This window comes from Pantherophis guttatus, chromosome 5 (assembly GCF_059756535.1).
Source record: "Pantherophis guttatus breed Tessera chromosome 5, ASM5975653v1, whole genome shotgun sequence".
Lineage (NCBI taxonomy): Eukaryota > Metazoa > Chordata > Lepidosauria > Squamata > Colubridae > Pantherophis > Pantherophis guttatus.
The window spans coordinates 77,012,230-77,026,005 of record NC_142067.1 but is presented as its reverse complement, the minus strand read 5'-3'; the positions used below and the strand labels follow the sequence as shown (position 1 = coordinate 77,026,005).

The window sequence follows — 13,776 nt, the reverse complement described above, 5'->3', positions numbered from 1 at the left end:
CCTTTCCAGCGAGAAGGAGGAAACTCCAACTCCCAGCAAGCCCAACCTGGTCTTCTACAAGAGTGACAGCGAAGGGGAGGATGATCCAATAGAAGGTGGAACCATCCCCCCTTTAACTGCCCAGGTGAAGATACTAGTGCCCACTCAGGAGCAAGGGAAATATTCACAGCACCCGCTGCTTGGTTATCCTACAAACTGTGGAAAAAATGGGATTGAGACTTAAAAAACTGAGGCAGCCTATAAAGTTTGAGCAAGTTGATGGCTCCCTCACTAGGGGTGCTGCCCGTCACATACCTAACCAAGCCAGTAACCCTGAGAGCAGGGAGCCACAAGGAGACTATTTGGTTCATAGTAGCCCCCAAAATGGCAGAGATTTTGGGTTTGGCATGGCAGAAGAAGTGGGATCCAGCAGTTGACTGAAAAGACAACAATTTGTGCTGGAGGAGTAGAGCAGGCAGATTGCAAAACGTAGGGACAATGCACAAAGGTGGAGAAACACCATTGGTGGGAGGGGAAAGATAGACCCCAGTAATGCATTAGCTGAGAGTGGCCATGTGGGCCAGCCATCCCAAAGGAATATCGGAACCTAGCTGAAGCATTTAGCGAGCGGGAATCAGATGTACTGCCTCCCCATTGCCTCACTGACTGTGCCATTGAAACACTGCCCGGGGCAAAATTACCCAAAACCAAAGATGTATTCAATGACCCCAAGGGAGATGGAGGAGTTCAGAATCTTCATGGACAAAAATCTAGCTATGGCAGGGGTGTCAAATTCAATTTCACTGAGAGCCGAATCAGCATTATGGTTGCCCTCAAAGAACCAGTTGCATAAAAGATTATTGTCAGTGCCTCAGCGCTGGCATAGAGAGGAGAGATAAGCTCTGAACTTTTGCCTGCTAAATCTCTTTGAAGCTCGGTCGTCGTGGAAATGAGGAGGGGGGAAACATTCCTGTGAAATGACAAGACAAGAAGTCAGGAGAGGGACTTGGAAGATAGCCAATGAGAAGCAGAGAATTGGGGATCGGAAAGGGAGGGATTGGAGGGCAAAAGGTCAGTCTTGTACGCATCGAATCATGATCCGGTTGCTGTGCTCGAATAAAGAAAAGATTTCCTTAAAGATTGGCAGTTTGGAAATTCATTTATTTTGAGATAGCATCGAAGTCTGACAATTATGATGATTCACCACAGCCAGGTGGGCATGCCCAAGTACGCATGGCTGGGAGGTCACAGCCAGGTTGCCATGACTAGGTGGGCATGGCTTGGTGGGCATGGCCAGCTCAACGCTACTCACTGACTGAGTCGGGACAGAATAAGTCACACCTGCTAAATCGATGTGGGGACAATTTGGTGCCCCACAAGCTCCTTGCCTCCCCAAACTACTGGCAGCTAAGCATGTGCACATGCACATGCACATGCACACCACCACGCCACATCCCAAGTTTGGGGACTTTTATCCACAGAGGAAGGAAAGGGCCTTCTTTTTTTTTTTTAATTTGATTTATATGCCGCCCTTCTCCGGAGACTCAGGGCGGCTTACAATGCGTTAAGCAATAGCCTTCATACTTTTTTTGTATATTTATACAAAGTCAGCTTATTGCCCCCACAAACTGGGTCCTCAATTTACCTACCTTAGAAAGGATGGAAGGCTGAGTCAACCTTGAGCCTGGTGAGATTCGAACTTACAGTAATTGCAGACAGCTGGTGTTAATCACAATGCTATCAGTCTGCTGAGCCACCAAGCCTTCCCCTGGGCTTCTCCCCAAGCCCAGGCATGATTGACAGTTTGCAAGCTCAGATGTGGATAAAAGTCTCCAAGCTTGGAATGGGGTGTGTATGTGTGCATGCATGTGCACAGCATGCCAAAGGAGACATTCTTCTCCCAATCCCAGACATTGTTGCTGTTTCCCTGTCCAGTGTCTCCTCCAAGCAAAGGAGATGGAGGACAATGCTGCTCTGTGTGGAAGTGCAGAGGACAAAGTTTGCAGGAAGCAGTTTCCTGTGAATCCAACTTCTGCCTTGACAGATCTCTGGAGAGCAAGAGGAGGAGCAGGGGTTCAGTGCTCCCCAGTCCTGCATGAGGGAAGCTGGCCCTTCTCAAAAGGGAATCCCCATTTCCAATCATGTGTGGTAAGAATGTTGGCTTGTTGGGGCAGCCTACCCTCATGAAGTTGGACTCACAGGAAACTGCTTCCTGCAAAGTTTGTCCTCTGCACTTCCACATGCAGCAGTGTCATCTTCCACCAGGCAAGTGCCCCATCAGTCTTGCCTGATGGGGCACCAGGCAAGACTGAGGGGCGATCTGGAGGTCTCCAGTGGAGGAAGGCAAGACTATGGCAAGCACCAAAGCCTCATCCACCAGAGGAGCCTCACTGTTCTTCTCAAGCCAAGCAGAATACCCCTGGACGGCAGCACAAGCTGCCCAGAGCCCTGGGCAGCATAGGGCAAGAGCCCAGCCTGGCCTTAGAGCTCCCAGGTCACTAGGATCCCACAGCCCAGCCCAGTCCTGCTTCTCCAAGAGGGCACCTGGCAGTGCTTACTTCCTCCTCAAGGCTGCTGCTGCTGTGCTCACTCTTCTTGGCCAGGTTGCTCATGGTGGGTGCGGGAGGGCAAAGTCAGAGGGAGGCCCACTCCTTCTCCATGCGAGAAGACCCGGCTTTGTAAGCAAAGCATCCTCAGCAGACCCCAGGAAAGGCCAGGAGGAGGGGGCAAGGGGATGACGAGAGGGCAGCAGGGCTGCTAGTGGCCAAGTGCTAAGGCAGGACTTCCCTCAGACCCTCCCTCCTTCTTCCAATCTCCCTCTTCCTTTCCTTTCCTTTCCTTTCCTTTCCTTTCCTTTCCTTTCCTTTCCTTTCTTTCCTTCCTTCCTTCCTTCCTCCCCCCCTCCCTCCCCATTCCTTCCCAATGGGGTGATGGAACAAACTAACACAATAGTGGAGTAATACCTACATTTCTATGTAAACTATCAGCAAACCAGCTGGGTGGAGCTCCTACCTTTTGCAGAAGTGGCTTATAATAATTCAGTACATGGGTTCACCCCCTTTAAAGTGACCATGGGAGTTGAGTTTGTGCCAATGCCAGAATTTCCAAAGGAACCCCCTCACTCAGTAAAGTTAGCTGAATGGATGAATACCCTGAAAGCTGATTGGGAAAATGTGCAGAAAACCCTGAATAAAATCAGAGAGTCATAAAAGAAACAGGCAAATCGGAAGAGAGCCAATCAACTTGCCAATGAACTGGGGATGGAGGGAGGGGAAAGTGGAATGCTGAGAATGTATGTGGAGATCATGAAGCTTTGCAACCATCAAGGTCACCACTGCAGGTGCTGGAGAAAGAACAGTTATGGGACTTTTCCCATAACAAAAGGGCTTCTCATAATTAGATAATGTGATCACCTAGGGGTGGGGAGAAGAGGAAGCTATTGTTTAACTAGGGAAGCATTTGCATATGAAAACCAGAGCTGGTTTTGTTTCTTCAGTATCAATATGGTATATCCAATAATGTTTTATTTTCAAATTCAAAGCTCCCAAAAGTGTTTCCTTATTCTGGGTTCACTAGTCAGACAGTTGACATGCAAATACTTATTTTAGAGGGCCTTTCAAAATATCCAGATGGTTACTTCAGCTGTAGTAATATCACAAATGAAGGTCTCCTCTTTAAAGTGCTGAGAAGTTTACAGCTTTTCAAAAATTCAGTATGGTTACTTTCCAGGTAATCTGCTGATACATGTGCATGCACAGAAATTATGTCCAAAAGGTTTGGCAGTAAAACGCTAATTGCACATAAAGCTAAGCTATAATTTGATTTGGTTTTGTCTTAGGATATTTTGTAACTCGCCCATTGCAATTTATTCACCAAATCATAATTACAACTACCATTTAATATGAGGTATGAATGCAGTCAGGGGTGGGATCCTACCATTTCAACAACCAGTTTGCTAAGCGCGCACATGCACAGTTTGGAGAAAACTCAGCTTCTGCATTGCTGCTGGCAAGGAAAACAGCTGAGGCACGGCAATCCACTCTGCCGTGCTAATTAGCTGGGCTTCGGAAATGGAAATATAGGTAGGTGAGTATAACGCAGGGGCAGGTGGGCCCACTTCAAAATCAGAGTGAACCAGTTCGCTCATGGCTGAAAGTCAGAGCTAATGGTTCACCTGAGCTAGTCCAAACCGGTAGAATCCCACCACTGAATCCAGTCAAAGTGCCCTGTTTTGTATTTTGAGAAGAAGGCATTTTGCTTGCTGTTGTAAAAAGTAAGTATGATTTACAAAGAAATCAATGCTTCCCCTTTTGGAAACAAATTATTTCTACAAACATTTCAGTTCAATAAAAATACTTTTTCTTTGAAAAAAGCTAACTTTGATTTTAAAACGAAAGACTTTTCAACTATGATTTGTACCGCAATTCAATTTTTGTATCACTAAAACTAAATATATTAATATTACTCAAAATCTTTGAAATAGTTTTGCACAATCCCATTGATTATATATTTTTTATACATTTCAGAACCCTTTTCTTCATTCTCAAAATATTTACCAATGCACAGAGTAAGTCAACTGCTTCCAGGATAAGTTCTTGATGACCAATTCTAGTAACTCCCAGATCCTCCAGTTCTTGATGAGTAATACGTAGTAGCTGGTCTCCACCAATTTTTTCCCTCTCAAAATTCTTGATATATTGTTGCAGGCAGTCATCAAGGCCTAAGACAAAAAAAAATAATAAACACAATATTTACAAACTAAAATTGGTACTTGAACTATGTTATCTATCAATGTTAGATTATCTGACATTTTTTTCATCTGAATTATATTTACTTTTGTTCCAATATACCCTGTTTCCCCCCAAAATAAGATCCAACCAAAAAATAAGCCCTGGGCATGGTTTTTCAGGATGCTAGTAATATAAGCCCTACCCCCAAAATAAGCCCCCATTAGGATTATCAGCCAGATGGTGCATTTAGTACCGTATTTCCCCCCAAATAAGACCTAACCAGAATATAAGCCCTAATGCATCTCTTGGAGTAAAAATTAATATAAGATCCGGTCTTATTTTTGGGGAAATTACAATAATTACATGTATATTTAAAAATTAAGTCTGGAAGCAAAGTATGTTTAGGAGGGCTTTTTGAAGCTTGAAGGTATTTTTACCTGCATACATCATTGCCATATATATTCAGTGCAAGTCATAGAAAAATACTAAGAAGTAGTGAACAAAGAAATGAAAGAACAGAAATCTACTGAGTACCAACTCTCCATACATTTCTGTCTTTGAAAAGCATCTTTCTATTATGCCCATATGGTTTTCATAATTCCCTTCTATTCTTTTAACCTTACATTTCTCTTTTCGACAATTTTATCAATTCCATACAAACATGACTTTCTGTCTTTCCCTTCCTCTTAAACCATTCACTCCTGCTCTTCAAATTATTTTGCAATTTGATCTTCATTCATTTCTTTATATGCCCAAAACAATATACTTACATAATCCAGTCCATTAAATATGCTTAGTCAGAAAATGTAACTATTGGCATAATTCCTCTTCCTCCTTCAAAAAGATCTTTTTGAACCAATAATATATTACAGATGAGACATGAAACAGAATGCTGCAGTCTTTCATTTCACAATGTATTTATTTAATATTTTCTAAAAAATAGTTTCAAGACATTTGTCAACTCTCGAAACTACTCTAGCCAAAGCCATATTTTTCTTGCTTATGGGGAGGAGGGGGACTTATGGAATGTAGAGTACATTTCTCTAATGTGCCAGACATAACAATAAGGCGCCTGAAAAGCAAAGCCAAATCAGCATGCCTAGCAACGGCAGGAGGGAGTGCTGAGAAGTTCATCACCTGCTTGGTTGGCAAACGTGACCTGTGACACAAGAGGGGTAGACAGAATCTATTCTTTTAATTATACCAAAAACACGGGACTTATTCAGTGTTGGCTTCACCTTTGACCGTGCTGATATGATGTACCCAATAAACAGGATTTTTGAGGAAGCCAAGGCCTTGGAGTCTTGAATCGGTTGGGAACAATACTCGGAACCATGACAACACCCATAAAACTCATCAAATCTCCAGGATTCCTGAACCCCAGCCCTCAACCCTGGTCAATTCATGGGGAAGGGAAATCCTCAGGAAGAGATGGCCAAGAAGGGGAAAGAGGCCACTGGCAAACCAGTGGAGGAGCCAGTGACGGTGCAAGTGGGAGCCCAAGCAAATGAGGCCACCCCACTGGATGAAAGTGTGGATAGGAAATCCCAACCTGACAGAGATGTGGGAGGAATCAGTGATCAGAGAAAATCCCTTACTCATAGCAGATGAACTCTGGTGGAGGAGAACCCCTGGACAGTAGATGTTGAGCTCCCCATGGTAGTGCCCATGTACAGAGGAGAGTGGTAGACTGGGATGAGCCAAGGGAGTGGAAATATTTGACAATGCTTTGGAGCTTTTCGGTAGAGCAGCTGAGAGTGGTTCGACAGCACGAGCATCTGGGGTATGGAACCTCTGTACCAGCTGGAGGTAACAGAGGAGATGCTCCACCAAGCTATCCAGCTGCTTCTGGGATGACGGAGCCCCAGTCCTCCTGTCAGATTCTGCCTCATCAGCCCAAAGTTCCTATTGACGATGGGGGTGGGAGCCTGGAGTGAGCTGCTCCAGTGTAGCAGAGAGCTGTGGGGACAAGCCCCAGAAGAAGCTCCCCATCCTCACTAGCAACAGCAATGAGGGTGAGTCCCAGTTCTAGCCAGGGGCCCCAGAAGCCACCAGGAGCGATCAGCCCATCCCAGCAGCCACTGCAGCCTCTTCCCCACAACCCCGGGTAGCACCTGGGATATTGGCCACACCCCACCACACTACATGAAGCCTCCCTCCCAACCATCACATTTGATAGGAATCACCCGAGGGGGAGTGAACTCCAGCCGAAGTAGACCAGTCACCTGCCTTGTATGACAGCGAGGATGAGGGAGAGAGACCCGATGGTGAGTAGAGCCATCCGCCCTTTCGTGATCCCCATGAGAATCATGGCACACAACTCGGGAGCTCAAGGGGACTTTGACGCCCTAATAGATTCAGGCTGCACCTGATGCTTAATAAGCCTGCCCACAGTGCCAAGGCTGGGAATCCGGGTGAGGAGGCTATCCTATCCTCCATGTGGTTTGAACAAGTCAATGATTCGCTAAAAGGAGGGGCCCATGACCATTTGACCAAGCCCATGAAGCTGGAGATGGGTCAGCACTGGGAGATGATCCAGTTCGTGATTGTCCTGAAGATGACAGAAGCTGTGAACATTCCTGGCTGGACAAGTGGGGCCCGACATTATAGTGGGAAGGGGGAAACAGGAAGTTGAGTTTGGGAAGAGGCCCCTTCCCTCCCCCATACAACTGAGTCATGCAAGCCGCTCTGTAGAGGATGGGAGCTGAAGGCCCAGAAGACTCAAAGGCTGGGTCAAATTGGCTGCCAGAGACCTAAACCATCTCCAGAGAATACCATCACCTGGCGGAGGTATTCATGGAGGCGGAATGCAACATGCTATCCCCTTACAGGCCCATGGACTGTGCAATTGAGATCCTTCCAGGGGCAAAACTACCCAAGCCTCCATGACCCCCAAGGAGATGAAGGAGCTGAGGGAGTACATCGACCCCATGTACTCCATGACCCCCAAGGAGATGAAGGAGCTGAGGGAGTACATCGACAAGAACCTAGCCAGGGGCTTCATCCAGCCAGCTAAACCTGAGTAGCAGCCCCAGTCCTGTTCAAGGAAAAGAAGGATGGGGAAATTGGATTATGTGTAGACATTAGGGGGATCAATGGAGTGTGCGTGGAGAACATGTACCCACTCCCCCTCATGAAGGACATTCTGGCCCACCTAGCCAAGGGGAAGATATTTACCAAGTTAGATTTGAGAGAAGCATATTATCACGTCAGAATCAGAGAGGGAGATGATTGGAAGATGGCATTTAATTGCCTTCTGGGAAGCTTCCAGTTCAAAGTGATGCTGTTTGGACTACAGGGGCCCCTGGCGGTGTTTATACAGCTGATCAATGAGGTGCTGCATAGGACTTCCGGGTTGCTGTTTGTCGCTGCCAGACGTTCCTTTGGGATCGTCAGCTTCCATCGCCTGTTAGAGCCGCCTTCACAACGGAATGGCGGCTCGAAAAAACTCCGTTTCCATGAGGAAACGGAGATAGAGCCGGCAGGGGTGGGTAGAACTCTCTGCGGAGTCCCAAAAGTTTTTTTTTTACTTTTGGGACGGAGCGGATGAGATGCCCCGTATTCCCAGCCGCCGCTCCGGGCTTTGGGAGACCTCTGCTGATGCAGAGCCAGGCGTCAAAAGCAAGCCTGCAAATTTAACAGACTACTCAAAGAAAATGTGAGCTGGACCTGTAATATTGAACCGCAAGTATTTTACTGATTTTTTTAAAAAAAAATTACTTAAGAGAGAGGAGGAAAAGAAAGAGGAAAAAAAAAAGCCTTTTAAAATGGCGTTGGCTGGAGGAGAGGCTGAAAGGGAAAGTCCTTCCGTTTTCCATTACTACAATGTAGCGGAATAAATACCACTGGCTACATTTGTAGACAAAACTTCGCTCCTGTGTCTTTTTTTCTTTTTTTTCCCTTGGAGACCTGATATTGTTGTTGATTGGAAAGAAGTCCTTTTTTTTTTTCTTTCTTGCTTTTTTTTTAACAAAGCCTGCCTGGGCGGAAACATGGCACTGAGACTCATAAAGTCAGATAAACAAGAAGGGGGGGATCCCCCCACCAACAACTTAAAGGAACAAGTCTTAATTCTTCAGTCTCAGAAACCTGATTTTAATATAATAGATTTTTTTATAGAGGAGATTGAAAGAAGGGAGGAGATTGTGAATCAGCAATTTGAAAAATTTAAGCAGGAAATTAAAGAATTGGTGAAATCTAAGTTTGATTTTTTTGGAGAAAAAATTCTCAAAAGTGGTTAATGGTTTTACAGAATTTATGATACAGTTGGACACAAATACTAATGTACTAGAGTCTAAAATGGAAGAAATTCAAGATAAATTGGACAATAGAATTCAAAAAATTGAAAATGATTTGACAAACACTCAGGATAATAGCTTAGAAGAAAAACCTAAAATGGATGCTGATCAAAAGTATGGTAATGCAGAAAATCTGCAACAGAAGATTGAAAAAGAGATTTTAATGGTACAATATAATTTCAAAGAATATGCGATAAGATTAAGAGGTTTGCAGGAAAATAATAGAGATGATTTAAGGAAAATATCTTCTGAATTTCTAGCTGGGATTCTAAAGGTTCAACCTGACGAAGTGTTTTGTAGGATCGACAGAGTTTATCGAATCAACTCCTGGATTGCTAAGCAAAGGCAATTGCCTAGAGATGTGGTGATTTATTTTACAGATAAGGAAATTAGGAATAATATCGTTCAAAATTCCTTCAATTCTAATTTGCAATTGTATGGAAGAAAGATTTGGATTTACAAGGAACTCCCACCTAAGATATTGATGGAAAGGAAGAAATTTGGTTTTCTGGTGAATGAGTTAAAAAAGAGAAATATCTCCTACAGGTGGGACGCCCCAGTTGGTATTATATTTAGATACCAAGGAGAAAGATATCAGCTAAATACTGTTGAAAGAGCGGAAGAATTTTATCAAAATAGGTTGAAAATGAACTTAATATCTCCAGGTATAATACAGGATAAGCAGAAGGAGCCGGAAATAAAGGTAAAATATCGAATTACAGAGACTGTACCAGATGAATTGCCTTTGGATTTATTGGATACCCCAGCTGGACTATCTACAAATTTGAGAGAAGAGGCATCTAATCTTAATGTGATGACTTATCAAGGCAAGGATAAACATGGAAACCAATTAGGGGATATACAAGGCATAAAAAAGAAATATGAGATACAAAAGCAAAACCAACAAGACCAATCTACAAAGCAGAATAAAAACCGACCAGATGATACACATTTTGTAGAAAGGGAACCAGGATGGAAACCAAACCCACAAAAAGAAAAGAAAAAAAGAAATAGGTGGCATAAAAATAGAAATTTCTAAATCAGGCAACAGTGAAGCCAGTGATTTTAAAATATGAACGATTATGCGTAAACACAGAAGAGGCGACGTATTGGTTAATATCATCCTGAGGTTTGTGGCAGATCTCTGCATGGCCGTAATCTGGGGACGTGAAACGAGCCTTAAACTGATGGATTTGAATTACCCATTTTGGAATTTCTTTTTGTGTTGATAAACATATTATATTATCTTGAATCACAAGGCAAGAGAATTATGCTGGGGCATGCAGAAGATCGGGTTGTTACCCACTACGATGATGGGAATTAATAATCCTGATGAAACCCACAATTATTACTATATGGAATATAATTATAATGTCACTCGGGTGGTTGTTTTTACTTTTATACATATAAGAAGATATTTACTACTGATGGGGGCAGATATGATTGAAGATCCTGAATAAACTGTTGCACCAGTAAGCTATGTTACCCGATTATGGATGTTGGTTCTACCAATCCAGTGGAAAGACCTCAAAGAAGATACTATATGGATTACAAATTTAAAGTCATTGTCTTTTCTTTTTTTTTATTTAGATATAATGGAAAATATAGACATATATTTTTAAGTAGTGTGGGCAGTGAATCAAAGATGTTAAGAAATGTTGTGTATGGCAATTTTGCATGATAGTGGGTGAATAAGCTAGTTAGTAGATTGATTAGTCTAAGAAAAGGGATTTTTAAGTGTTATATTTAGGGGAGTGGAGGAAATGGATAGAGTGGAATAAATGCTAAACTAGATTTTATGGGGAAGGCCGCTTTGAAATGTTATAGTAATATATATAGAAGATTAAATGTTAAAGTAGGACTTATCGTATAGTTTTAAAGTGGAGAAGTTATTCTATAATGTCATAGTATAATGTCTTTTTTTTTTCCTTTCTTTTCTCTTTTTTGATATGTATGGATAAAGGGGGATGTTATAATATTAATAATATTTTTAGTAAGTAAAGGTCAATATCTAGAGGAGGGAGTAAGTAATCTGTTATGAATTAGGTTTTTTTTTGTTATGAAGAAGTCACAGGGGGGATGGGTGGGGAGGGGGGGTTAGGGAGGGGGAGGGAGAGGGGGAAAAAAAGGGGGAAAATTTGTATTTGAAAACTTTTTCAATTAAAAAAAAAATGAGGTGCTGCATGAACACATGTATAAAAGGGTCCTAGTTTACCTGAAGGACATCCTCATCTTCACCGAAACGATGGAAGAGCATGTCAAACTAGTTTGCCAAATCCTTAAGAAGCTTCTGCAGTGAACCTATATGTTGATCTGTCCAAATGCGAATTCCACCAGACCTGGCTGCACTACCAGGGTTATCTAGTATTGAGTGAAGGGGTAGAAATGGATCCAGGGAAGGTGAAAGCCATTTTAGAATGGCAAGCCCCTTGAACCTGTAAACAACTACAGAGTTTTTTGGGGTTTGCTAAATTTTATAGGCAATTCATCCCATCCTTTGGAAGAATAGCCTTATCGACCACAGAGCTGCTGAAAACAGGGAAAATCGGGGCCAGGCCACCACTCCAATGAAAGATGGAATGCTGACAGGCATTTGAAACTCTGAAAAGGTTATTTGTAAAGAAACCAGTTCTGAAGCACCCCAATCCTGAGAAACCCTTTTGTCATCCAACCTGACACCAGTAATGTTGCCATAGGGGCCATCCTCCTCCAGAGAAATGAGGAGGGGAACCTGCAACCATGCACCTATACCTCCCAAAAATTCACTGACATGGAGAGATGCTGGGCTGTATGGGAAAAGGAGGCTTTTGCGATCTGGTGGGCACCTTGACCTACTGCCATCTCCTGAAGGGGAGTAACAAACTATTCAAAGTGTGCAGTGACCATAAAAATTTGGAGGCATTTAAAATTCCTCACAAACTCTCACCGAAGCAGGTTTGGTGGGCAAAGTACTTCAACTGATTTAACTTCACCTTGAAATACCTCCTGGGAGGGAAAAAACTTCCTGGCTGATGTCCTCTCAAGAATGCCCCAGTACAAGAGCACTTGCGAGGAAAGGGTTAATGCAATTATTCCCCTATCCCAGAAACCAGCCTAGGTGACCACATGATAATGAGCCATGTAACAACTGATCACATCAGGGAGGATCTGACCCAGAAACTCAAAATCGAGTTGCAAAGTGACCCCTGATTCAATGAACACCCGCAGCTCTTGACCATTGGGGATGAACTGGCCTGGAAGGGGACTAAGCTGTATGTCCCTAACAGCCTGCAGATGCAGGTCCTACAAAGGAGCCACAATGCCAGGCAGGCAGGGCACTTTGGGTTCTTGAAAACCCTGCACCTGGTTAGGAGAAAGTTCTGGTGGCCAAGGATAAAAAAGGACATTGAGAGCTATGTAAAGAGTTGTGCAACCTGTGCAACAATGAAGAAAAGACTGGAAAAGCCAGTAGGTTGCTGCAGCAAGTAGCCAAGCCCACCCAAACCTGGGAAGAGATTGTGATGGACTTCATAGTTGAGTGCCACAAAGTGGAGGGAATACCATGATTTGTAAAGTGATCGGCCTATTTTCCAAGCAGGCTCATTTCATCACCTGCCTGGGATTACTGTCTGCCCACAAACTGGTGAAGTTGTTCCTGAGGCATATCTTCTGAACGCATGGGGTTCCAAACAGAATTATTTTAGATCGGGGAGTCCAATTCATTGCTAAGTTTTGGAGGGAGTTCTTAAAGTCCATTGGGTCCTCCCAGGGGCTTAGTTTGGCTTTTCACCTGAGTAGCAATGGGACGGTGGAGAGGGCTAACACTGTGGTGGAGCAGTACCTAAGGTGTTGGGTCAACTACAAGCAGACTAATTGGGCAGAATTACTGCCTTTTGCTGAAGTGGCATACAATAACACAGTGCACAGCAGTGCTGGGCTTACCTCCTTCAAGATGGTCAATGGGATAGACTTTGTCCTCATGCCAGAATACCCCCAGGAGCCTCCCTCTCCTATTAGTCTAACGGAGTGGGTTGATTCGTTGCAGAATGCATGGGGGAATGTAAGGCAAGCACTGGCAAAAGCAACAAAAACCTACAAAAAGCAGGCTGATAAGAAACGGGCCTCGCAGACACCATTCCAGGTGGGGGAAAAAGTTTCTCTCTCCACAAAATACTTAAGGCTAAAGTTGCCCTGCAAAAAAATTGGTCCTAAATTCTTGGGGTCATTCCCCATCAAAAAGGTAATCAATCCAGTTACCATGGAACTAAATCTTCCTATAAGGACTTGCCTCTCCTCTCTCCTCAAGAAAGTAGAACTCTTGAAATGGTAGGCATTTCAAAAGAAAACTTTTATTGGGAAAAAGTGATAGCAAGACAAAGAAGGCAGGATCTGAAGATTCCCACACATAACCATAGTTAAAAGAGATAGAAACCTTCAATCCGGTGCCGGGCAAGCCAATCCCCAGATGCAAAGTTGTTTTGAGAACTTGAGAACTTCAGGTTGAGAAGATGATAAGAAGTTGTTCTCAGGCGTCGCTTGCTGGAGGCTCCAGTGCTGAGACAAAACAACAATGCCCTCTAGCCATTTCCTCCCCCCTTACATTTCCAAGAAAGTAAATCAAAGTACAGGATAGGCATGCAACAGGAAAAAGGTTATAAAGTGAGGAATGCATCCAGGCCCTCCCCACCAGAATGGCAGTGTCACGATAAGGGTCTATATGGGATCTGACATTTCCCCACCTTTTGGGGAAGGTGCACCTGGTGTTCCACAGTAGCTTGTTAAAACTGATA

General features: G+C 43.7%; 1 protein-coding gene across 5 annotated transcripts in view; it reads right to left on the bottom strand.

Moving 5' to 3' along the window:
- The window catches only part of CNKSR2 (connector enhancer of kinase suppressor of Ras 2), a 452,425-nt gene that overhangs the window by 413,263 nt on the left and 25,386 nt on the right, over positions 1-13,776 (bottom strand). For all 5 annotated transcript variants that reach the window (XM_060686726.2, XM_087871349.1, XM_060686725.2 and 2 more), the window contains exon 2: positions 4,536-4,699. In XM_060686726.2, the coding sequence (XP_060542709.1) occupies positions 4,536-4,699 (164 nt within the window). The remainder of the gene's footprint in view (positions 1-4,535; positions 4,700-13,776) is intronic.